The sequence below is a fragment of the Mytilus trossulus genome, chromosome 11 (genome assembly GCF_036588685.1).
Source record: "Mytilus trossulus isolate FHL-02 chromosome 11, PNRI_Mtr1.1.1.hap1, whole genome shotgun sequence".
NCBI classification, from domain to species: Eukaryota; Metazoa; Mollusca; class Bivalvia; order Mytilida; family Mytilidae; genus Mytilus; species Mytilus trossulus.
Window position 1 is genome coordinate 44,020,606 of NC_086383.1, and position 27,887 is coordinate 44,048,492.

Here is a 27,887-nt window from a genome sequence, read left to right on the forward strand (position 1 = left end):
TTATTAACCATATACATTCTCTGTTTGTATTTATATACCTTCTGTGCATGCGCAAAAGTCATATACTTGCAAGTCTTTGATCAACTAAGCATTTTTTTATACTAAAAGTGAAACCGGTTGTCACTGTTTTACTTGACCACAACCAATTAAGGTCACACACAAGCTTGATTTGATAGACTAAACCTTATAACAAATTTTAATGAATAACAACAGATTTTGAACATTAAATTCAAAATTGTTTTATATAAATATTAAGCTAATTAATGGATCAAGTTATCCGTATATATTATAGTATGATTCATGAAATACATGTGACATTGAGCGACAAACATCATGTTGATAACATTCATTCATTTACTAGTTAATAAAATACATAGTTTAAATTTGGGAAACAGCTTCTTCATCTATATAATATTACGACAAATTGATACTTATACGAAAATTTTCCCTAATGTGAATAATCAGTTCAAAATCATTCAGATTAATATTATTAAATTTTGTTATATAAAAGAGGACCTATGTAGCATATTTGTAATTCGGGACAAAAAATGATGATTAACAAGACAAACTAAATTCTAAATTTAACAAACATCTTTAAAATACAATAAAAGAAAAAAACGAAAAAAAAAGTGTAAAAGCAAAATCTTGATCGTGCATACATTTTTATTTTAGATTTTGTCCGTCTATAATGTTCAGAACAAATCTGTCAGAAGGGGACGTTATCACAATGAAACAGTGTATATAATTAACCACATTCTAGTGGATCGTCGCTCTAATAATCGTAAGGATAATTTGATATGCAATATAACCAAGTGGAAATGATTCTTGTCAGACGGGTTTTATTTGTAGGCTCACATTTTATGATTGAAATAATAATATAGATCTTTTTAACTGAATAAACAATTTGTATTCATATACGAAAACTACTTGAAAAATTGTTCATGATGGCAATAAACATGGTGAAAACAGCAAAGTCAATTTGTATCAAAATTACGTTATACTTGTTGTATGGATGAAATTAAACCAAGAGCTTCTATCAAATTTAAAGTTGAATTGCGTAAAACAATGTTCTACTAAAATGAAGTTCCTCCAAACTGCATATTATTATCCAAGATTCCTAAAATAGAAAAATTACTACATCATATATATTTGTATATGAGAAGGTTAACATGACACTCCATTAATTTCACGGACACCATCACGAATTGGTTGATCCATACATTGTATCTTTGTACAAACTTACTACGGACATTTTTACAAACGTGTTAGATTTCGGTTTGTCATTACGTTTGATCTTTTTATTACCGAACGTGAACTATTACCGATTATGACTGTTTTGCTGAATGTGAATTCGCATTGCTATAAGACGTGTCACGGTACTTTTCCATCCCAAATTCGTTTGTTTAGTTTTGATGTCATATTTGTAGTTGTGTCGTTGTTCTCTTATATTTGATGCATTTCCCTCGGTTTTAGTTTGTAACCCGGATTTGTTTTTTCTCTATTGATTTATGAATTTCGAACAGCGGTATACTACTGTTGCCTTTATATATCAAGTAATACCAACTAATCTTTCATCAATTTGCAAAACTACAAACACAAACAACTACAAACAAACAATTAAATGATGTCGTCTGATAGGTGATTTCAAAATATGTCTCTTGATAAACATTAGATTGTGAAGTCAACATTGATTGTTTAACAACATTTTCACAAAGCTTCATTTGGTTATTACATTTAATAATTATATTATTTAATTAAAACAATAAGTATGAAGTTTATTTAGATATATCTTTATTTAAGAAACAGTCATACTCACCCTGCTGAGAAATCTTGGTCTGTCCAATATTCCCACTTAATACCTGAAGGCTTTATTTGGGGAGGAGTTGGTGGTGGTATGTATTCTAAAAGTATCAATAATAAAATTGACAAAATTGTGAACCTAAATCAAACGTCATTCTGTCATGAAAAGAATATAAATCCGAGTACGCTATTTGGTTATCTTCTAATAGAGTAAATAACTAACATCAAAAAATTAACAAACATCCATGGCAACAGTCATCAGAATACAATTTAAGGATTGGTTCGTAGGAGATTGATAAATGGATGTATTCGCATCAATTCCGCTTTTTGTTTATCAAAATAGAATTATTTTTATAAACATCTTCTAGAAAGCGAGATATGACGATTGTGACAATGAGGCAACAACTAAACGGTAACAATAAACAAAATGACATTGTTGATTAATTCAATTTTATGACTTTTCATTCATTTACTTCTGTCAATATTGTGTTAAAATAGTCACAAAAAATGGGAAAAACGGTAATTAAGCTAAATATTACGGACGTTTGCATAGTTTGACTTTTTGCCAATAAAATGAAATAACAAAAAAAACTGAACGTCGAGTAAAATTCAAGACGGAAAGACCATAGTCAAATTACAAAATCAAAAGCTCAAACACATCAAAAGAATGGATAATAACTGTCATATTCCTGACTTGGTACAAGCATCTTCTTACACGGGGGGCGGGGGTGGTGGTAACTCCCTATTATTTGGGTATACGGGGATGTGCCAAAAATATGGGTCATAATTTTGCTAGATTTTATATAAAAATAACCCTCCTTTTTAATGACATCCTATATTAAAATGCATTTACTTTTGATAACTGTATATTGATTTGGTGTAAAATCTATGCGTATTTATAAACGATAAAATGTATGTGCACCAAACGATGTCAATTCATATATAAAAACTTAAGGGAAGCTGGTATATTTATGAATTATGAGTGATGATGAGTTAGTGCTTATATAAGCATGGGCCATATTGTAAATATTGTATATAAGTATAGGTCATTCTTTCTTAAATATGTATATATAACTATAGGTACTGAATTTCAGTGAGTGTTATTTTAAAATGGGTATGTTTTGAACACCCCTACCAAAAAAATATCGAAGTTACCCCCCCCCCCCTTTTTTTTCTTTTTATATACAATTGGTAGATTGAACCTGGTTTATAGCTATATAAATCTCTCACTTGTTTGACAATCGCATCAAATTCCATTATGTTGACAATGATGCGTGATCTCAACAAACAAACATAACAGATAAAAATTAAGATATCAATTATAGGGTACAGCAGTCAACATTGTGAAATGATATTAAAAAAAACACACAAACAATAAAATTATATAACAAAGAAGCATGAAATGGCATAAAGATCAAGCATATTAGTAAAAATTAAAGACAAGAACACAAATTTATCATTGTACAATAACACAATGAAGGAATGTATAAGTAAAGAACAACGTCATATGTGTATCAAAGAAAAAAAGCCTTATAGACAAAGTACATGTACAAAGCCAAAATGAAGGAAAAGCACATAAACATGTTTAGCAATCCACCAGAACGGGATGTATAAGTACAGAGCCATGCAATATGTATCGAGTAACATCAAAAGACATAAATACAAAGCACAGTACAAAAATGGAAGACAAGAATACGAGAATATAATAAACAATAAGATATTGACAGGCTGTACATGTACCACAAGTATCTTAATCTCAATAAAAAAAACAATTTAACAAAGATGCACAAAAAGGCACACTTCAAATCTAACATCCTCATTCGTTGCTATCTTATTTTTGAATTTTATTTATGTATATTAAATAGATAGCGAAATATGACGTGTATGACAATGACAACAACAAAACGATAACAATAACCAAAAATGACATTGTTGATTAATTTATTTTAACGGTTAAACGTGGATTGACGTTTTTCAAGATTGTGTTGAAATAGTCAGAAAATTTGGAAAAAGAAGATACTTAAGCTAAACATTATAATAATGTTAAAGGTTTTGTTATGTTATTTGAGTCAAATAATAATTGTACCTCTTCGCGTAAAACTGCATTAGTTCATCTAAAGTGCAATTAAAATAATCTGACATTTATATTATGATTATTGAAAACACTTGTAATTGTTTTTTTTTTATTTAGTAGAAAAATTATACCTGTTATATCAGTCTTATATAAGTCATATTATCGTTTATTATAACTTGTTATAAAGAAGAGGAATGTTATTAGTATACATGTTTTGTCTGCTCATTATCCGCAGGCTGGCGGTCGCCATTTTCGCAATTTGTGAGGAAAAAAAATAATTGTGACGATTAAAATTAGTCATAGGCGAAAGAATTTTGCGAAAGAAATATATCAAACGATTTATTTTCCTCTATCTTGTTTATTTACTTTTTTCGGGTTTCTCGGACTTTACCTGATCAGACAATACTCGGAATTCACCTTGAACTCCTAAAGATTTTGAAAAAAATCAATAATCAGCTGATTACATTTTATAGCTATCGACAACCAAGGACTAATTAATAAAGGTGTTGATTGTATTCTTTGACAAAATGATATGGTAAAATGGCGTCTGTCACTTATCGCATAAGGGATTTAAATGCCACTTTGCGACGCACGTTTTTGAGTCAAACTTTTGACGTCTCCTCTCCTTCTTTTAATGATAGTCAAGAAAGGCAAACTGTTGTTATGACGAAAAATGTTCAGAAGCAAGAACAATCTGATTTAAAACTTTATCCTTTGACTTTGTTATAGATAATGATTTCAGAGGGTTGTTTCAGTGACAAATACGCGTGTTTCAAGCATAGTTTTACTTTTCATTTTTTTCATTTACGATTTGTCTAGAAAAGAAAACTTTCGTTATGGAGAAAAAACCCTCGAATGAGAGTAAAAACAACTTCTTAGTACAAAAAGGGCACATATTTTTATTTTGAAGAAACTTTCCCAAAGAACTGTACATCTTTCTAGTATTCTATGGTCAAAACATGTCCAAAAAAGTTGTTATTTTATGGGACTTTTGTTTAAAATACAATCAACTTTCCCCCGTCCAAGTTAAAAATAAAGTTCTTCTGTTTGAAAGTAAATGTTTAGTGGGTTTTTTTTCATAACAATGAATACTTTAAGATAAGTTTTAGACAACAATGGAAAATTCAAAACGGAAAGTCCCAAAACAAATTGAAGAGTCACAGGATAAAACATATCAAACAAATGTACAATAATGGTGGAATGAACCTTGTTTTATAGCGCTAAACCTCTCACTTTTTAACAGTCGAATCAAATTCTGTTATTTTTACTACGATGCGTGAACGAAATAGACATAATTGAAAAATAGTCAAAATATGGTTACAGCAGTCATCACTGTGTTATAATCTTAAGACAAACAAACACAAGTATTGAGTTTACTCACGTGGCTTGGGAGGTGGAGGTGGAGGAGGTAATCGACGACCAGGATCTCTCTCAACCATTGGGTTCCATTTCCATTTCCTTTTACTGAGAATAAAAAAATATATAATTATATATTACTTAAAAGAGGGACGAAAGATACCAAAGGGACAGTCAAACTCGTAAATCTAAAACAAACTGACAACGACATGGCTAAAAATGAAAAAGACAAACAGAAAACAATAGTACACATGACAAAACATAGAAAACTAAAGAATAAACAACAAGAACCCCACCAAAAACTAGGGGTAATCTCAGGTGCTCCGGAAGGGTAAGCAGATCCTGCTCCACATCCGGCACCCGTCGTGTTGCTTATGTGATTACAAATCCGGTAAATAGTCTAATTCGGTAGGTCAAATTCATGAAAGGGAAGGGGATTGTAGTTACGACGTAAGGAACATATCCGATATCATTTGTGAAACCGTTATTATATCCGTCAGTTTCTAAACAGTAAGGATATACAAAAAGCTGACATGTCTTTTTTTCTTATAACTTAATATTTCAATAATTTCTGATAAAAAAAGAACAGCAAATATTGTTAAGAATTTTCAACAACCTTTATTTTCAATAATTTCAATACACTTTCTTTTATTCATATTATTTTATAATGTTTTTGTATCTGCCATAATTCTATACTTACGGTCTTCGTTTGCATGCTGCTAATAACTTGGTCCAGTTAACGCCTGTCAATATCCAGAATAACAGAAGACCAAGTAGTGCAAGAAGAATCAACATTAAAAAGGTGAACCATGCCACGTTTTTAGAATCTTCCCAAAAGGTAATGAATCTATCTGTGGTGGTGCTAGGCGTAGTAGTAGTATATTCTGACACTATCACAGCGATACCAGCAGTGTCAGTCAGTCCTTCACTATCTGTTACAGTTGCGGTAAAGGACAAGGCAGTTCCAGCAAAAAAATCCGGATTCAATGACAGGATAAGATAGATGTCACCACTGTCACTGACTTCGAAATAGTTTTTACCTAAGCCAGTCTGATCTAACGAAAATGTTGTTGTTCCTGGTTAAAAAAGGAAAGCAGTTATAAAAAGGAAAATAATTGCAAAAGTAAATAATGAGAATATACAGAGAAAATTATACGTAGAGATGGAAAAGAAAACTAAAATATCATGCTTATTCAAAAACATAAGACTCCAATAGTTACAAATTTTAAAAGCTAAGTGTGAGTTGACATACCTTGTTCAGTATATCACACATGTGTTTCATAAGGATGTATAGAGTGAACTTGTAATATTCGCACGTTTGCATTTTTGCCAACTATTTGTGTGTAACACGAGGTTTGATTCATGTCTTCCGTAAGAACAAGCATTAACCAAGACGGAAATATTTTAGTTGATTCTGGTTTAAAGATATTTCTACAAATTCTGTATTGTATATAGGTATATGTTCCTTAAAAAATAGGTCGACAGAAAGAACGTTAAAATAATATACAAAAGACCAAACATGTCAGAATTTATCTTTAAAATGTTTTAACCGGAAAGGCAGCAATACAGTACAGTATCATGTAAACGATATCGCCATATAGTCAAGTACCAGGATTGTGATTCAGTACACCATACGCGCGTTTCGTGTACATAAGACTCATCAATGACGCTCATATCAACATATTTACAAAGCCAAACAAAGTTCAAGAGCATTGAGAATCCAAAACTCCAAAAGGTTGTGACAAATACGGCTAAGATAATCTATGCCTGGGATAAGAAAATCCTTAGTTTTTCGAGAAAAAAAAATTGTAAACATACTAAGCGGAACTACTTGATACCAAAATAAATGCTCTCACGATCTACGCTTTTGCAACCATATAAAACTACATAATATAATTATTATATTCCTATTATTAAACTAGAATGCTACATAATAAGCCAGTTATATCAAGCTTTTTTCTTCTGATCCAAGGCATTGTTGTGACGTTATTATTGAAAGCACATGCAGTCAATAGTATTGCAATGTATTAAAAAAGTAATTTAAAACTTGGAATGCCTTGCAAATAATAATTACAGCATTTATTTCTATGCAACATGAAATTGAGAATGGAAATGGGGAATGTGTCAAAGAGACAACAACCCGACCAAATAAAAAAAACAACAGCAGAAGGTCACCAACAGGTCTTCAATGTAGCGAGAAATTCCCGCACCCGGAGGCGTCCTTCAGCTGGCCCCTAAACAAATATAATATAGATTAGACCGTTGGTTTCCCCGTTTGAATGGATTTACACTAGTAATTTTTGGGGCTCTTTATAGCTTGGTGTGAGCCAAGGCTCCGTGTTGAAGGCCGTACTTTAACCTATAATGGTTTACTTTTAAAATTGTTATTTGGATGGAGAGTTGTCTCATTGGCATTCACACCACATCTTCCTTTATCTAGTTCAGTGATAATGAACGCCGTACTAATTTCCAAATTGTACACAAGAAATTAAAATTAAAATAATACAAGACTAACAAAGGACAGAGGCTCCTGACTTGGGACAGGCGCAAAAATGCGGCGGGGTTAAACATGTTTGTGAGATCTCAACCCTCCTCTATACCTCTAACCAATGTAGAAAAGTAAACGCATAACATGTATTTAATGTAACCAGTGTACGATATAAAGATAATATAATTGTTTTGAAAGAAAATAATCATAGGTATAAGGTAAAACTTAATATAACCTTTTTGATATACTATTTTTGAAGAAGAAAACAAGTCACAAGAAAAGTGTGTTGGAAGCTAGCAATATTGGTGATACGTTTATCATGATATTTGAGTTTTACACGAAACACAAACAATAGTAGTTTTACCATAAACACCAGCATCACCGTCAGTTGCAGCAAGTACATCTCCAGTGAGAATTTTTCCAATATTATCATTGGCGTTAGCATAGAAGGCGTAGTTATCTTTACTAAAGATGGGTGTGTTATCATTGATGTTACTCAACGTTACTTGTAATGTTGCAGTATCTTGCAATACGCCGTCACTGACATTGACGTTACACTGGATGGTAGTTGACGTGGATATGCTGGCAGCGTCAGTATCATAATCAGCAGCCAATGAAATCTGACCGGTAGATGCACCGATTGAAAATTCTGTGCAATCGATTGAATACAATAGAGCATCTGCATCCGGGTCGTTTACTTCAAAACTCGGGATTCCAATGACCGAACCGGCCTGAAATTGTCAGTTATATCTTATCAGATGAATAAAGGTTAATGAAAGTAAAAATATAGATTAAAATGATGGTTAGGTAGGATGATAAACTTGTCAGTTGATGAACATCATAATCACACTCATCATAACAGCGGATATAACCTCATAATCGAATTATATCTTTTGAACATAGGTTTGCTACTGTTGCTTTTATTCATCGTAATATTCAAATGAGATTTATGAGTAGCAAGAATACAACCTTTCGTTCTCTGTGTTATCTTGAATCTTATGTTATATCAATTTGAAGGGTTTTAGTTTTGTTTTAACATACATATAAATAAAGACGAGTAATGTTTTGAAAACTGAAAAATAAACTAAAATAGACACCAAATAAAATGTTTAAGCAAACCATTTTGCAAAAGGAAGTATATTTCTTGTGTAGTGATTGTGTTTGCTATCAGTAGGCCCATAAAATATATGCCTTGAAACTAGATATAGTTGCTACTTACTAATCCTTCATTTCCACTGATTGAATATGAATTTTGTATAAATACTGGAGCCTCGTTAACGTTTGTTACTGTAATCTGTATAAGTTCAGAATCACTTTCTTGTCCGTCTGATACAGTTACTGTTATATCTGCTGTTTTGTCCGTGAATGATTCGTAGTCGATGGTATTTGTTGTTGACGTTGTGATAAGTCCGGCTAAACAAAGAGAAAATAAGCTCAATAAGAAGAAGTCTACTATGTAGTCTGTCAAAACAAATTTGAACGGGTCTTGAACATTGAGGACCTGTTGGTGACCTTCTGCTGTTGTTTTTTTATTTGGTCGGGTTGTTGTCTCTTTGACACAATCCCCATTTTCATTCTCAATTTTATTGAATATAACATGTATAATGCATGGTGGATGCTATTTGGAGTGAGTAAATTACAAGTAAATTGATTGCATTTCTATTTTGTCTATATTATATCTGGTCTAATAAGTTATAAATTGAACATTGCCATGCTACCTCTGTTCCTGAAACATGTAGTTGTCGTCTTATTTTTCGAATATAATACATAAAATTTGTATCATTTCGAATCAGTTGATATTTAGCAATGAAAGTTTTCTTCTTCCGTCAGTCCATCTCTGTAGATGGATAACTGCGTTTCATAACATGACGCTAAATGAAACATGTTTTCAAGATGATTAATTTAATACATTGCAATTCGTATTTCCATTTAGTTTAAATTAATGCTTAAAAAATTATAGATACAAACCTAAAAGAGTGTAAAATACTGTTGATTAAAACTCACATAAATTCTAACATGAGTTTATGATGCCTGTTCCTTTGGTATATTTCGTCCCTCTTTAAGAACATAACATTTTTGTGTAAAGGTAGGTGAAATTCCAAGTTCGGAATTGTGACCACGAATACTATACAGTGAAAGTGCAGTTTTTTTGGACAACACATTTATTTGAATCTACCTAATTAAAACATGATTGACGGAGACGGCAAGGGGTATCATAAGGAACTGTTTCTACCCATGTTTGCTCCCAACGTAAAATTATGTATTTTTGAATAACTGTTTACTTACTGTTTGAGTTGATTACAAAATAATTTGCAAAAAGTCCTGGAACAAATGCACCTGTGTAGGTGTGAGTATCTAATGAATTTTGGTCTGAAACTGACACTTGGTAAACCGATGCCCCTAAAGCCTCGTTCTCTGCTACTGAAACTGGTGTTCCTATCGGAAGATTGTCTATCACAGGTGCGTGGTTTATATCTGTTTAATACATTCCAAAAATATTATGAAAGAAAGAGAGAGTGTCAAATGCCTAGCGACTTTTTAAACTATTTAACTGTATTCAATTTGAGTGATTCCCAATTGTATATTATAGTTTTTCTTTCCTTTTTTTAAACACATTTTTTTCTAGAAACGCGCTATCTCCTAATGTTTTGCATCGATGAAAAAATTATTGTAACATAGCACATTTTATTATGAATTGTGCTGCATCGTTTTCAAACCATTCATTTCCATGTTCTTAACACATGTTTCTGAAATAAATGTCATCATAAACGTGTTCACCAAGAACTATCAGTAAAAGAATTAAAACAAATAAAATGTATACACATATTTTTAAAACTACCAATAAATAAGGACATAAATGCCAGTTGTCGATATTTATACATATTAAAGGTGTAGTGCTCTTAGGATACAGAGTTCATACCAGCTATAGTAATTGTTAGTATACGAGGTCCTACTTGAGTGTAGCTGTCGTTGACATATACATTACAGTCATAGCCTGTCACGGTTGACCCTGTCAGATCGGCATTTGATACAACAGCCCCAGCTGAAATAATACAGGGCACATTGTGATTATTTGCATTAATGAAAACTGCTCAATCTGACTATTTTAATTATAAATCTACAGTTAATCTACAGACTACAGTTAAACAATACATGAATTCTGACGATTGATAGATATGGAGGTACCTTTACAAGGACAATATCCAATCTACTTTAAAAAAAATTATTAAAGATAACAAAATTCGCGTTTTGAATGTTTATGCGACTAATGATACTTGACTTAGTATCATGGTGTTTTTTTATGAATGTTACTTGACTAAATATTATTCATAAAAAATTTATAATGTAACTGCAACAAAGAAAACATTTGATAAATAATGCTTCTTTCGAAATGGTAAAGGCCAAAATGTTTCAAGATCAAACTACTTTATTTAGTTCTCACTCAAAAGCTAACTTGTAAAAAAACTAACATTTTTCTTGATTTACATAGTTAATCAATTCTAAGCAATGCATGTGCTTAGTTTTATTTATTTTATGTTACAGCTTGAAATATAATAGTGCTGCTTTTTTGAATGTTTGCTTAGCTTTTTATAACTTGTGAATGCTGTGCTTTAGTTTTTATGTTTGCTTTTATTGCTTAAACTTATGCATGTGTATACTATAGTATTTAAATAGTGCAGCCTAAATGTGCATGAAATGTATGTATTGTTCTATCTTTCTAATATTTGTATTGTGTATGATTGTTATGTAAATGTATGCATTTGTCGGTTATAAAAGCTCAGAGAGCTTATGTTTATTTGTTATGTAACATGCCGACTATGAATAAAGCTTTGAATTGGATTGAATTAAGCCTTCCGTGTTCTTTTAACACTTCGTTCATGCTACATGCTAAATTATGTGTAGATGTGCTATTCTTATTTCGATTATGTTTTTCTAACATCACATTTATCTGACTATATGTGTTTTCCCTTTATACTATATTTCCATTCATGAACCATGAAATAAAGTATTGCTGACAAAACGCGGTAAAGGTCATAGTCATGATAAAGAACATGAACCTGGCGAGCGTTTCATCTCCAGCATTTTTCCTGGTTACCCTATAACAGTAAAGTTATATAGTATATAAACTCATCATATATAACAGGACTGAGTTTAGTATATACGCCAGACGCGCGTTTGCCAAATACAGATAGGTTAATCTATGCCTGAGGTAGAAAAGCCTTAGTATTTCAAAAAAATCAACATTTGTAAACAGTAAATTTATAAATATAACCATATCAATGACAATTCATGTCAGCCCAAAAAGTGCTGACTATTGGGCTTGTGGATACCGTCGGAGAAATAAATCTCCACCAACAGTGGCATCGTATATCTGCATGAATTAAAAGAGGAATACAATGTTATGATATGCCAGGAAATGATGTGTTGGGGTATTGTGTTACTGGTCTATATGTATCTAGAACTTCTTAAAAAAGTTGGTTGATTAAGTGACAGATTAACATCAATATCAACATGGTTGTAACAACTTTTTCCATCTCATACTTACAGTTGTGAATAATAAATGAACCGCCTGCCGGTATACAGTCCATACTATAAAACAGCTGATCATCTTCCTGGTCGCTAACACTGACATTGAAGACAATAGTTCCAATGGATACAGCTGTTGTTGATACTGTTATCTGGTCTATAAAGTGTGTTATTGATAAAAACTTAATAAAACCACAGTAATTCACTAATGTTAGTTTAAACATATTTATTTATAGTGGATTGGGAAACAAGTTTTACAACTTATATTAATCCCTTTCAACTTGCACTAATGTTAAATCTCGTTAATTGATTACTTGAGATAAATCATAACTAAAGACAATTCACTGAGAGAATCGGCTGCACTCTAAAAGTAACGAGACTAGATGCATCGACAAGGTATGCGTTGCTTGCTATGTGTGCTTCATACGCCATGCAATTAAGATTTTACATCAGGTTAAATATACCGTTTTTGTACGTCAGAAAATGAATGTACCAAGTAAGGAAAATGTGCTTGAGCTTTTAAATTTGCTATTTGATTAGGGACTTTCCTTTTTGAATTTTTCACGGCGTTCAGTTTGTTTGTGATATCAATTCTCAGCTTTTAAACTATCCTTGAATCTAGGTATTTGCGTTATTTTTCTTTGTTGTTACCTCACGTGGATTCGAAACAGTAGTTCATACATTAAAACCCTACAAATTCTTGTAGGGGTTGTTTGGGCCTCAGTATAGTTTTTTATTTGCCAAGATTTTATAGATTTGTTATTTTGAAATTTGAATAAGTATCAACAATTATTTTTACATTTTTGATGCCAAAGATCTTGACAGATATAAATCAATTTGCCAAAAGGTATGCTTGCTAAAACTACCTAGCTACACACGATCTCTTTGGTACATAATATAAATTACAGACGCAATCATATATTGTTTTACTCTCACTGAATACATGTTTTATAACAAAATGTGTTACTATATCATTTATATGTTCTATTCCAGGTATTTGTCATCAGTATAATCCCGTCGTTTGTCCTTGTTCATGTGTAACTTAAGTATTACGACATACGACATATCAACTTGATTTACTTGTGATTTGCAATACTACAATTACTAACATTGACAAAGATACCTCACCTTTGTAATTCCAACTCTTTTTTGGTGAAAAATTATAAATTATATAAACAAACGACAACTACTGTACATCATACTCCTGACTTAGGCTAGGTCTAAAATATTTACTTTGTAAATTATCAAATGACGGTTGTTGGTTTCTGGTGATGTATACAGTAAAACCCTTCGTGTCTTCGTCTTTAGTATCTGTACATTCGATAACTAGATTGTACAGGTTAGTAGTGTCGTAATCTAAACCAGGTTGATCTTTTACAAAAATTCCGTATTCTGCAAACAGAATGAAATCTATATTCCATCTTACAATAATCATAAAAAAGAAGATGTGGTGTCACCTATAGTTGTTAATTTCTGTGTCATTTTGGTCTCTTTTGGAGGGTTGTATCATTGACAATCATTCCACTTTTTTTTGTATATATAAATAGTGTATGATGTTTTGATAACAACAGTTTGAAACAAAAAAATAAATAAGGTTTGCAAGCACAAACACTAACAGCCTCAAGATAACAACAACATCCCTTTTAAATCATCTTTGTCTGTTGATTTGTTATCATTTCAACATAGTATTCTTTTAACTCAAATTCGCTTTGGTAAATGATGGAGTTTTGAAGGGGAAAATCTTAACGTTGGTTTATATTATCACGTAATTTAGTACTTTGTTTTCTTTTACATATAGTTTTAGTATATATATATACGGAAAATCAAGCAAAACATGACTTTGAAAACACTATATGATATAAAACATCATTTACAGTCTGAAGTATAATTAAAAATTAAAGTTTTAGGACAAAGCTTCATATATCTGATCATAAGATATGTTTTAGAAGAACAAAATCGTGAAATGTCTGAAACCGTCTGTTAATTGATATGAGTATTATTTATTTTCAAATGATACATGCGCTTTTTTTTAATTTATTACACTATATTTTTTTTCGATCAATGAGGCGTTCTTGTAGTGAGAAAGGCCTATATTGTATTAAATATGTTTTTTGTTTAAATACGGTATGTCATTTGCTAAAAAGCTTTTAACATTAACAAAACATTTCTTACGAGCAGTTCCAGATATGAATTTAATGAAAAACTTTGTATTCGCATCTGCTGGTGTGGATGCCGCAGTGACCTCACATGTGACAAAGTCTCCGGCAGAAGCATCCGTCACATTTATGGCAAATAATTCTGTTTCTATTACTAAAGCTTCGTTGATTGTTGCCGTTGCAGAGGCCATGTTATGAATCACGGGTGGCTGTAGAAAAAAACAAAAATTGTTTAGATACTGAACACAAACGTAAATTCAAAAGTTATAAGGGGAAGTCCACCTTACATGTTAAACCTGACATTACCAATATGACATCAATATGTTACATCATTTTATGTATTCGTGTATTATTGTATGTTTCGTAATAATTATTGCAAGATGAAAATAAACTATTTGTTTTATATTATATTTCTGATATATGATGTATTTACTGGTTTTACCCATATTCTTCACTTGTTGATTGATACGTTTTTCTGATAGTGTGCTCAAGAAATGTCCGTACTAGCGGAATCTGTCAGTAGTAACAAAGATACGACAATGTACTAACATAGACTTAGGGATACTTACATTGTTGGTGACTATGACTTTAACAGTTCCGGTGTCTGTATGGCCACATGTATCGGTTACCCTGAAGTTCATGGTATGAGTTGTGATTGACAAAGTCTGAGCAGTTCTCAATTCCACTGTAAGACAGTAGTATATGAAAAAAATATTCTTAACAAATTTATATGGTTCATACGAAGACAGTTCAAACATTTTTAAAGAGTCAATATGCTTAGAATTCATAGTTATCATACATGTATGGCATCTGGACATACATTTTCAGAACAAAGAAGAATTTCAAATGATATGTTTGTGTTTGTATATAACAGAAGTTTGGTTAGATGAATGCACATAATGCAACTTTGAAAGAGCAATGCAAATATCGTTTTCATCCATTTGCTCGATTGCATAATCAATTAACTAATCATATATCCGAGGATCCAAATTTGATATATATGCACAAGACGCGAGTTTCGTCTACAAACGACTCATCAGTGACGCTCGAATAATAACAATGTTTAAAGGGTCAAATGAAGAGTTTTCTATGGAATCTCTAAATTTACATCCCAGCTCGTGTATTTTTTTTTTTTTTATTATTGGGGTGAATTGGCAAACCTTTTCATAAATGAGGCGAGGTGGTAAACAAAAATGGGGCGATTTTTTAAAAAGTGGCGATTCAGTGTTGAACCGATTTGCCAGATCGGTGAGTTGTAATCGTTTCATATTTAAACATCGTGGTCGGGAGTCATAAAGGGTATATATTGTATAATGATATATAAAGTATCTTAAAATGGTTGTGTGGCGTTATAAACTAGATTTTATGTTTTTTCGTACAATTTAGAGCAGCTCAGGGATGTAAAATAGTTATCCCATTCGGACTTGGTGTATCAGTGTAAGATCACCCTCTGGCCTCAAGCCATCTGGGTGATCTTACACTGATGTACCAAGTGCGAATGGGATAACTATTACTGAGCAGATGAATCAATTTTGAATTAACACTTAGACAATGGTACATTCTCTAATAAAATCCATCTTTCAGATTGACATTTTGTGATACTTACATGTTGTCGAACTAAAAGAAAAATATGCAGTTGATGTTGTCATGATTGTGGTAAGTGTATCTGATATGTCGGCATCCGAAACCGTCAATGTTATAACTAAAGTATTTGTAGCAACGTCATCATTGTAGTTGAGGGTTAATGTCGTAGCTAAATTGGTTATGGATGGCGAAGTTCCTGAAAAGAAAATACAATTATTGTACTCCTCCTTTGCAGAACAAATTGTTTATTTGAAGTTCTTAAAATTCATGCATCAAATATTACAATGCCAATACATACACTTTTAGGGGGGAACATACTCTTGGTAAACTATACATACTGTTTTAATTTATTTAAGTATGAAAAGTCTTGTTAACACATATACACATTATGCACAAGAGCATGATACATATTATGACTAATTTACAATTGTTACAATTATTTAATAGCACTGTAAATGTGAATTTGATAACATGTCATTAAATGATTGGAAATGTCTACACATGTTCCACGAACAAACAAAAGCGACCTTAAACACGTATTTCAACATATTTTCGTCTACGCATTCGAATTGCTTTTTCGAAATAAAGGTAAAAAATAAATCATCAAGGATGCCAGGTTTATAATGCAGTACGCCAAACGCACCTTTTTTTTTACATATGAATAATTAGTGGCTCTTGTTTCAATACAGGTTTTAAAGTCAATTATATTGTAAAGAGCATTGAAATCTAAAAAAAAAGTCTTAAACAGATATAAGAGGAAGTGGTATGCGTGGCAATGAGACAACTCTTCATCCACGAGATATATAAAAAGCTATGTAAGATTTTTGGTCAATCAATGATTAATGTGGAAAGGTGAAATAATAAATCGCTTTTAGCGTCAAATATGGGTCAATTTGCCAAAGTAATTGAATTCGTATTCATGTTAACTTCAATTTAACCCCTTAGTTAAAGATGGATCACGCATTAATCGTGCTTACTAAAAAAAAGAATGACAGTATTGAAAGTGAAACAATGGTTGTAGTAGGGCTGGGGACTTTGTCGCATTTGAAGTCACGTGTGCCTCAACGCCGGATTCTCTACGCCAGCAGACGCAAATACAAAGTGTTTTCATGAAATGTTTATCTGATATTGTTTAAAGCTTTATGAGCAAATGACATTATATATATATGAATCATAAAATATCGTGTTCACTATATATGAACGCCTCATTCAACAAAGGTACAAGGCTTATAATTTGATACGCCAAACGCGCACCTCGTTCATTCAAGACTCATCAGTGACGCTCAGATCAAAATGTCATCAAAATAAAATAAATCTTTTGATCCAAAATAATATCTTTCTTAAACAGGTAAAAACGGTGATTAACATATATTTGTGATTTATAATATTTCGTTTAGATTAAAATAAACAGAAAACGAAGCTATATATCCTCGTGTCCGTGCCCTTTAAACTGTTTGATTAGGCTTTTTATGTTTTTGATAAATGTTTTATACTGTTATTACTCAAATGTGAGATTTGGAGTCAATTCGATGAGCATGAATATGACAGCAAGTACCCCTTCAATATTTTTAGTCTACATTATAATGTTGTATAATTTGCTTTTAAATGTAATATAATTAAAAGCGTATTAGAGTATTGTGGCATAGTGTGATTACTAATGTATTATTCATTTCATGTTAACTCATTTGTTTTAACTACTATACGTCAATGTTTTCCCGTTCATCCTGCATATAAGTCATACATAGAGACGCTTTAGTACTAAATGGCTAGGTAAGTAATCTGTTGTGCTTTTCCAGCACGTTGCATCCGTCTTCATTTTGCTGTTTAAGTAGCAGTCTGGCTAAGAATCATGCAAAATGGTGAAATAGTGATACACACTGTATTCCAGAAATCCACAATACTTTTTGTGTTGAAAGATATTGTGAAGTAAGAGCTAAAATTGTAATATTGAACCATTGAACACAGTATATTTTTCTAGGTGCTTTATTGATATTGGACATATATGAACTTTCCCCACTTATTGCAGTATAAGAATTTCATTATTTTCTCCTAAGACCGGATGTTTTAAGGAAAATGTTTATATGCAAACTAAAGAGAATGATATTCTTTGAAAAATATCAAAAAATAAAATATGTAGTCTAGTCCTGATTTTGAGTAAATTTGATTTCTTTTTTATTCAAAATTGTCTAAGGGAGATAACTCCTTTCAAGAAACATTACTTTCTCTTACATAACAACAGTTGCCATGTGACTGAAAAACATCAAAAGTCGTTATTTTAACAGAATTTAAGATACCCGTACCATTTTCTATCTGTTTAGGAAAATTTAGAGTGGTTCATATTTAATTAAAAGGAATAAACAGTATAAAGACTATATTTTCTTAATTCACCCCTGAACTGCAATGTTCACAAGAACTCAGAAAGTTCTTGTTTGTCTTTATCTACAAATAATGTACATTTTACAGTACACAGAACATTGAGGGATTGATTGTCAGAACGAACAAGAATTAAAGGAATAAATTCTTATAGATACAAAGGAAAGCAAATATAATAAAAAAAGTATTTTAATTTCCTTTTGTTTTGAATAATCTTTCGTACATGTATATGGCAATGGTTTTTAGAAAAGTCAATTATTATACCAGCTGTTAGCTATAGCTAATGTACTTGTCTGTTCCTAATTACCTCCCCAAATAACTGACCAAAGGGTCTATTGTCACCATTTGGCATTTGCTGTTATGTATAGTCTATACGAAAGAAAGGAGATGTGGGTTGTATTGTATAAGTCAATGAAACAGAAAACAAACAACACAAGCACATCTATTATGAAACAACAAAGCCAATTGAGAAAGGCAATGGTTTGAATATATAAGTGGTACATGTATTTGGTTTAATACAAAACATTGTGGCTCCCTTTTTAACAATTTTATTCCCAACAACCTTAATACTGATAACTCATTAGTTTTACAAGGTATCAAGAACATGAAGAAGGTATGTAGAAAAGAAAAAGAGATAATCCCAACATCTGAAGTATACACTAGGGAGACAGCAACTCAACAACACAAATATGTCACAATTATTTAAATACCATACAATTATAAGACCGCTAATGTCAAAGCAAGAAAATTGAAATATCTTTATTTTAGTCAGAATATTTCACTCAATTTGATCAATAGCACTTTAAAATTTTAGGAACATAATGAAACCAAACAAATAATGATATGGTCATATAAATCTTAAGTCAAAAAATTGATTTTCCAAAAATCATGTCATTTCTGAAAGATAAAGCATGTCTTTTGAATACCAGCAAATCTGCCTACTCATCACCAACAAAGTAGAAATTTGTTTGGTACCCAAAGTCAAAGGTCAAAGTCTGGTCACTGGTACAGTGTGTATAGTTTAAAATATATAAATATATCTATTGTCAATCAGTATTTAAGGTACAGATCTGATAATACTCACACTTACTGAGAGCTAAATTACAGCCAATAACAATAAGTACAAAAATATGTATGAAAGACTAAAATATCAGTCAGTACACTTACAGTACACATCCAACATCCAATGAATCTAGTGTACAGACGTCTTAAGCAATCAGGGAAAACACAAGCTTGTGCAATGCTAAAATATAGGTATCGACATAGTTTTGAAGTTGTAGATCTAACAATAAGTAATGTTTTTTTCAGCTTTCTGTGTCAAATATTTGGCTATATTGTAATCTGACCCAAACAGCATGAATAAACTCCTGTCTAAACCTCAAAATTTGCCTCATGTTTTGTGCATTTTTCAAAAATTATACCCTTGGCAAGGTGCTCTAAACGTTGTCCATACGTTTGTAAATCCGTCTTCTGTTATTCTTCCTTATGACCATGATTACGCTACTTAACAGAATTGTATACTTGGTCAGCATCTTAAGTGTTAAGAGTTGAAAAATATGTTATGAAAAAACAGAAGATGTGGTATGAGACACCTCACCTCTAGAGACCAAAGGTATTAGAAGGTGTATTATTTTGAGATTTGTCGGGTACTTACTTACCTTCATCTCAACCTTGGACAAGGCAGAATATTTGAAAATTTTAGAGTAGAAGCAAATACTAGTACTAAATAATGTTTGCTAGGAGTCAGAAAAATACTTTGGTCTAGGTACTTTTCTTCTTGTGGAGTCTTTCAACTTGTCAGCTTGCACATATTGCTGTTAAAAAAAGGCTTAGTGTCGTTCTTTTATCATTCATATTTCATTAAAATTAATCGTCAGAAACACGCATGAAATATTTGCCACTGAATGTTCTAAAAACAAACAATCATAAACAGATACTTGTCCTGTGTTGGGTAGATGGTGTAAACCATGTAAAATTAAAGAACCTTAGTGAGCACGCTCACATACCCCACGTCCCCACATTGTCATTGGAGAAATTAGATAAGTGTAAGAAAATAAAATTATATAAGAAAAAATAATTTCCTGCCAATATGTACATCTAAAAAGTATGTCCTTATTATCTACAAAATTTCATGAAATTCTGTTGTATGGTTTCAGAGGAGTTGATATGACAAACTATTGCAGAAGTACATTGAAGCAAATAAGTTCAAAGGGGCGTAACTCCTAGAAAAAAAATTGAATCGCAATTTCCCGTCGATATGCACAACTACATAGTATGTCCTTATTATCTGAAAATGTTTCGTGAAATTCTGTTGTGTGGTTTGAGAAGAGTTGCGATGACAAACTGTTGCAGTAGTACATTGAAGCAAATAAGTTCAAAGGGGGGTGACTCCTAGAAAAACAATTGAATCGCAATTTCCCTTCGATATGCACAACTACATAGTATGTCCTTATTATCTGAAAAGGTTTCGTGAAATTCTGTTGTGTGGTTTGAGAGGAGTTGCGATGACAAACTGTTGCAGTAGTACATTAAAGTAAATAAGTTCAAAGGGGCGTAACTCCTAGAAAAAAAATGAATCGCAATTTCCTGTCGATATGCACAACTACATAGTATGCCCTTATGATCTGAAAAGGTTTCATGAACTTCTGTTGAGTTTTTTGAGAGGAGTTGCGAAGACAAACTGTTGCAGTAGTACATTAAAGTAAATAAGTTCAAAGGGGCATAACTCCTAGAAAAAAAAATTGAATCGCAATTTCCCGTCGATATGCACAACTACATAGTATGTCCTTATTATCTAAAAAGGTTTCGTGAAATTCTGTTGTGGGGTTTGAGAGGAGTTGCCATGACAAGAAACAGGACTGACGGACGGACGGACTGACGGACTGACGGACTGACTGACGGACGGACGGACGGACGGACAGACGGACAGACGGGTCAAAAACATTATACCCTCCGCAACTCGTTGCGTGGGGTATAATAAATATGTGTATGCCCCCGAAACTTCACGTTGGGGGTTGGGGGGGGGGGGGGGGGGGTCATATTGTTATACCCATGTTCGTCCCTTTATGGATATATAGTTATTCAGCTTAACTCCTCCTAAAGTTTGAATTATAGGAAGTTTTTACTTTGCTATCTGTTCGTACATATTTTGAAGGTGTGCATGTGGTCAGGGTTTTGATTTTTATTCTTTTAGGAGAAACCAGCAGGAGTTTAACTTTTGTCATGTTTAGGGTATAAGCGGTTAAGTGTTGAAGTTATTTTAGAATAACACTTTGCATCTGTGCGGGGATCAATTACGTCTCCCTGACAAAATAATATGTCAAAGAAAGTCATACATTGACTTCTTTTCTATAATACAGTTACTTCAGAGTGCAGCTCTGGGGCGTCACTTTGTCACTTTGTATAGTTTTTCATTAAATCTTTAAAAAAATGTGTAATTTTGCTCCGCTTACCGGAATACAACATATATTCTGCTTTCTGAATATAAGACCCCCCCTTTTTTTTTGGGGGGGGGGGGGGGTTAGGATCTGCCCCATTTTATTTTACATGATACAGATACAGATATCAATCAAAGAGAATGTTCGGTCAAACCTAGCTATATAGCAAGCATAAGTTAACCTGCCACTGGAATGACAATTGGTTATCTTTCCATTTTGTATTTAAAACATTGATGCTTCTGACACGTCCAAGTACTGATGAATTTAATTAATATTCCAGGAAGTCACCCCCCCCCCCCCCCACCCCCAACCCCAACCCCCCGGCAATTAATTCTTTAGTTGTAAAAACATAGTTTTTTTTCTCAATTCATCTATTAAGAAAAGGTCGTTTTAAATAAGTGTAGCCACATAAATGTGTAACATTCTACTTAGTTAAGTGTCTTCATAAACCTAAATATCAACTTATCACAAAACCAGATCATCTTTACCTTAAAAAGTCCATATTTACAAAAATTATATATGCTTTTGCTTCAGAATTCAACAGACTGTCTTTTAAAATAGTTTTAAAACATTATTCACATTAAACTAGCAATAAAAAGTAAATAAGATTATCTACAGAAAGCTCATTTATATAATTTTTGAGAAAAAAGTGCATAAATATTGTAAAAAAAAATAATTCTGTATTAGGCTACATATTTTTATTTTTGATATGTTTTAGACAAGAGTCAACTAAAATAGTATGATCAAACAAATCAATTCTATAATCAGGGTCTAGGTAGATAATAGAATTTGAAATAATTTGGTTGTCATGGTAACCAAGTTTTCCCTTCTTGCATCCATCTTTTCAAATGGACCCTATTTAAGTTGAACATCATAGATTGAAAGATCTGGTTTATACTTTTTATACAATTCATCAGTATTGCACGTTTTCCAATTAGAAAAAAATATACAAATTTGGGGTATTTAAGGCCATTAAACACCTTGTTGCTAGGAACAGCCGTTTCCATGGCAACAGCTTGATTTTTTGTGCTAATTGCCATTTATATTATTTTTGCCTCAAGTTGAATCAATTAAACTATAGCAGATGGATATCCTTCACTATGGATGGATCACCCTTTGCATGATTCTTAGCTGGACTGCTACTTAATTACGCTTAATATAAAGTAACGAGTAGCTTCGTCGATCATACATACCAGGAGAAAGTACTGCATGCAATCCGTAATCTCTTCCCGTTGTTTGTGGTACCGATCCCCAATCATATGGCGTGCTTGATGCGACAACACTTCCCGTAACTCTCCTCACCTGTTGTCCACCATCATATGTTACCATGGGAAAACCTGGAGTATACCTAAAAAGCAATCATTACATGCAAGTTAATCTATTTATTGTGGAAATTGGTTTTATCTTAATTATGCTCGATTACAATAGTAGAAAGATATTTTCTGATATACACGTCCGTCAGTCAAGTATCTTATCCGTAATTCTTTCCAATATTATGTCCGCCTGACAGTCTAGCTTTACGCTAAATATTTTGGGTATAGAAGGTAACCATGACGCTGTGGTTACAGCTGCACGAAACTGTATATTGAGATAATTTTACATCAATAAAACTTTTTTTTTAAATCGTCATGTTTTCTTTTTATTATTACTAAATATGTCACCTTTTTTTATATTTATATATCAATTGCAATATGTAGGTTATAGGCGATAAAAATTGCGCTGTTTGTATACTAGGAGTTATTCATTGGAAGAACGTGTAGTTGCATCTTTACTTTAAATATTCTAACCTTTAACAATGTAAACTAAACCTTCAAAAGTAAACCCTAACTTGGACATACAAGCGTCTTCTTCATTAATTTATTTCAACTCACCAGCCTAAAATATCTCCATTTTTAACAGGAATCCAATCTGCACTATTTGCAATAGATTTCGTCACTGTGGAGTCCAATTCTGCATCTGAAAGTAAAGTTTATTTGTTAAAATAGTTTCCCTTTTGGCATGTTTATATAATGTTCATACATTAGCTTTCCAAATTATTAAAGTTTATTTCACATGTTTTTCATACACAATTGAATAAAAGATATTCGAGATACATTTGTACTTCTATACCCGGCTTAAATATGTGTACCCAGAACTCGAAGGTCGATTTAAAGACATATTCTATATATATCACATTGGATGAACAAAGCGTGTTTCCTAGATAAAAACAAAAAAATATACAACCGAAATTAATAATTCCACGTTGCATTTATTATTTCTAATCTTGTTGTACCTTTTCATACAAAAAATTATTATTGTTTTCTGAACTTGACATTCCATCCCTCTGAACGTCCTATACAGTTACAAAATACGGAAAGATCTCGCAACGAAATAAATTCAACATGCTTTCTTTTTATATCTATTAACATTATTTCTTGAAATTACGTGTTATTGTACATTATTATACTTTGAGAAATGTCAATTAGTATTGTAAATAGTTTAATATATCTTACTTGCAACATTAACGATATTCTGGCCAACTAATGAATACGAAGGACTTGTTTCTGGTCTCCATACCTGAAGGCGAAGTTCTCCTGTGTTTGTTTTAGCATAAAACTTCCACTCCTTCACAAAGCCACAACAGTTTATTTTGTACTGGTTATCATTCGCTATTCCAAGAATACTCAAGCCTGTAAATATATAATGTACATATAATTATCAAACTCCGCATATTGATCGTTTCTGTCTCGAAACCGCAGACAAAAGTTTTGTGATACACTGTAGCTTAATGGACAAAATGTGGTAATAAAATGTCATTTACTTTTCTTTATGTTTTTCGAAAGTAATGTATATATTGTAATATTGTTTTGTGAAAAACTAAATCGTTCTATTCATATTACACTATTCGATTTTGATTTGATGTTTTTAATAACATTTTGGGTACAATTTTTCTGCACCAGATGCGCATTTCGACGATATATGTCTCTTCAGTGATGCTCGTGGCCAAAATATGTTAAATCTAAAGCTTATATAAAAGATAAAGAGCTATAATCCAAAAGTTCCAAAAAGTGTAGCCAAATCCGTGAAAGGAATCAGAGCTTTGCATGAGGGAGATACATTCCTTTAATTTATAATAATTTTTAACATTTTGTAACAGCAAATTCAATAACACAAACAATCCGTACTTTATGTGCATTTCCAAAATTAATTTCTTTTTATATTTTCTCATAGTTACCCATTGTTCGTGTAGCGAACTTGTTCTTTGTAATTGGTATGGGTGTGTTGCTTCAATCATTAAAAGAGGAGGGAAAAGATATCACAGAGACTTTTATAAAACATCGCAAAGAATACACAAAATGAAAACTAAAAGACTAACATTAACCGTAACTAAATGACAAAAGTCCCAGTAGTGCAATGTTGGTCTTACACATAGCAAATCATCATTCGGTCACCAGTGGTATTTTTCGACTTCAAATCGAGGGGTGGGGGTAGTGGAATATTTTTTAAATTGCGGCAAGTGTTAATTGGCTAGTTTGTCGGTTTTTATGTTGACCAAAGAAAACAATATATCCGTCACCTATTTCTGTGTCAACTCTCCTATCTTCGTCTTTTGGAGTGTTTTTACCAATCACTCTGTTGTCTGGACATTGTCCTAAAAAAGATATTATAATGAGTAGAAGACGAATTTAACTTAGTATTAATAATGATAATTAGAAATATATAACAACATTAATAGAATGATAATAATAATAATAATGATATAGGCATTTTTCATAACAGTACCACAACCACGGTAAGTATAGTGTACGGCTAAATTCGTGTTTTTTTTAGTGTGACCTAGCATTCATGGGTGAATATGAAAAAAATTGTAAACAGACTTTTTTCTGATACGACATACCATAGATGTTTGAATTTAACATACAATGTTAGTAAGTTAGTATTTGTGATAAAAAGATATTTTATCATCATCACTAAATGTATTTTATTTTGTTTTGAAGAAGTGTAAGTTAGCCTAACAATGCTTTTATTCAAACATACATAATAAAACACATACCAATACAAACGTCAATACAAATTGCATACATGGACTCTTGGTATCTTTATATATACAGACGCCTTACAACAAAAACTTTATTTTGCATTGAGAAGGATATTTGAGAATAGATTCGTTTTTGTATGTCCGGAATTTTAAGAATAGTGCGGGGTTTTTTTTAGAGTGCGGTCCTGGTTTTATCAAGTGAATTAACAAAATTCCTTTGCCCCAAAAAATTATAAACTTATGTCAGTGCTTTAACTAACGTTTACGAGCTATGAAAACTTTCAAAGAGAGTACATATCTAGGCACGAAACCAACGCACTAAACCAGTTTCATATTATTGTATAAGCCCGCACATTCCATACCAAATGCATGTACATATTGCTGTTGTCACATCTTACGCATTGAATTGATATCGACATACGTATATTTGGATAGATCAAACATGTCTTTGCCCAAGTAAAGAATTTCACATTGCTCGTCCATGGTACTTCACACAAAGGTTAACGTTTGTTTGGATCAATCTAACATGTCCAATCCGACGGTATTAAAGTCGTTAAATAAACTCATCATAGATACCAGGAATAAATTATATATATTTACGCCAGACGCGCGTTTCGTCTATAAAAGGCTCATCAGTGACGCTCGAATCCAAAAAAGTTTTAAAGAAAGCCAAATAACGATCCAACATGCACGAAGTATACAAGCATATTACGTTCCCTAGGGTATCATAAACTTGGTAGTCAATGCGTCCACGCTAATATCATTCTCAAAATAAAACATACAGTATATGACATTTTCAGAATATTCTGTTAATATATAAATTATTTAGAAACTAAGAGTAAAGGTAAATTAAGTTCGTTGTCGTGTGATGTTGTTGGACCACGTCACAGATTGGGAAGAGAGGTTCACGCCTCTCCCTCAAATTTCCAACCCCGCTACATTCTATATGTGCCTGTCCCAACTCGGGAAATTCGGTGGTTGTTGTATATTGCTGTGTGACATTATTGTTAACTTTTAATTGCTTTGTATATAAATCAGGTCGTTAGTTTTCTCGTTTGAATTCTTTCTCTTAAGTCAAGTCGGGCCTTTAAAAGCTTGCAAGGGTGTACTTTTATAAATATTTGAAGACCTAAATGACAAAAAGTGACATTTAGAAAATAATTAAGAAACAAAATGTCGAGATTGAGTGCCGAGTAGTTTAAATAAAATGTCAGTTTCTTAATAATTTGTAATGTAATCTGGAAGGCAATAGTCGACAACATCATTTTCAAGTTCAAATTAATTGTTAATTATGGTTATTTTATAGCATTGACTATACTATATACTGTTCTATTCGATTCACAGACCATTTCATCATGGATCCCACTCATCTTTTCACTTCTTTTTCTTCATTTCTTTTTTTTACTTCTTGTAAATTGTTTTTAATGTTTAATTATTTGTCAAAGGATCCAGGGCTTATACATTAATACATCAGACGCGCGTTTCATCTACATAAGACTCATCGGTGACGCTCAGATCAGAAATTTATAAAGCCAAACAAGTACAAAAAGAGCATTGAGGAATAAAAAATTCAACTGTTTTCTCTTTTTTAACGTCATCTGACTCTTATCCGTATGATTTTACAATATCAGTAGAATATATACTTATTTCGAAGAGACCTCTAGATATTGACTTACCTGAAGTGGAACTAATTAAACAGAACAATAAAAACAAAAACAAAACTTTAAGATATATATCCATCAAATGTGAAAATTCCAAACACTATCGTCTTAAATAATTCAAAACTCAACGAAATTAAAATGAAAACAAAATACTAAGTTGGATATTTCACCATGATTATTTCCGTTAATATAGAATGTGTGCTTAAGTTCGGTTATTCATTACAAATATTGTATAGGTTATGAAAGTTTAAAAAGAAAAAAAAGTCATATTAAATAAAATTGTAAATAGGAATATATATATTAAACGTTGTACAAAGATTTGATTATATACTAGTTAATAAAGACGAAATAATATTTGAAAGACTTCGATGCGATATATTGTTCGACTGGGTAAGTCTTTGTGTTGGTGTTTA

General features: G+C 32.0%; 1 protein-coding gene across 1 annotated transcript; it reads right to left on the reverse strand.

Moving 5' to 3' along the window:
• Positions 1 to 331: 331 nt before the first annotated feature.
• Positions 332 to 27,691, reverse strand: LOC134691156 (cadherin-23-like). The gene is made up of 18 exons (XM_063551445.1): positions 27,490 to 27,691; positions 25,352 to 25,426; positions 24,288 to 24,464; positions 23,667 to 23,751; positions 22,989 to 23,143; positions 16,008 to 16,181; positions 14,971 to 15,086; positions 14,418 to 14,610; positions 13,479 to 13,637; positions 12,265 to 12,402; positions 10,639 to 10,761; positions 10,005 to 10,193; positions 8,938 to 9,131; positions 8,083 to 8,449; positions 5,931 to 6,306; positions 5,256 to 5,338; positions 1,817 to 1,901; positions 332 to 1,117 (listed from the first exon to the last, which is right to left on the reverse strand). Exons 1-18 carry the CDS (start codon positions 27,551 to 27,553, stop codon positions 1,105 to 1,107), a joined length of 2,766 nt encoding a protein of 921 aa, XP_063407515.1. The 5' UTR covers positions 27,554 to 27,691; the 3' UTR covers positions 332 to 1,104.
• Between the last annotated feature and the right edge of the window lie 196 nt (positions 27,692 to 27,887).

What these genes read in the sequence shown, in the direction of transcription:
- LOC134691156 (XM_063551445.1), bottom strand. Translation starts at nt 27,553, where the DNA reads ATGGATATATATCTTAAAGTTTTGTTTTTGTTTTTATTGTTCTGTTTA. An exon ending in TTCATTTATTATTCACAACT is followed by an intron (nt 10,762 to 12,264) that starts GTAAGTATGAGA and finishes GTATTATTTCAG; the next exon opens with CTGGGGCTGTTGTATCAAAT. An exon ending in TCAGTGGAAATGAAGGATTA is followed by an intron (nt 8,450 to 8,937) that starts GTAAGTAGCAAC and finishes TGACAATTTCAG; the next exon opens with GCCGGTTCGGTCATTGGAAT.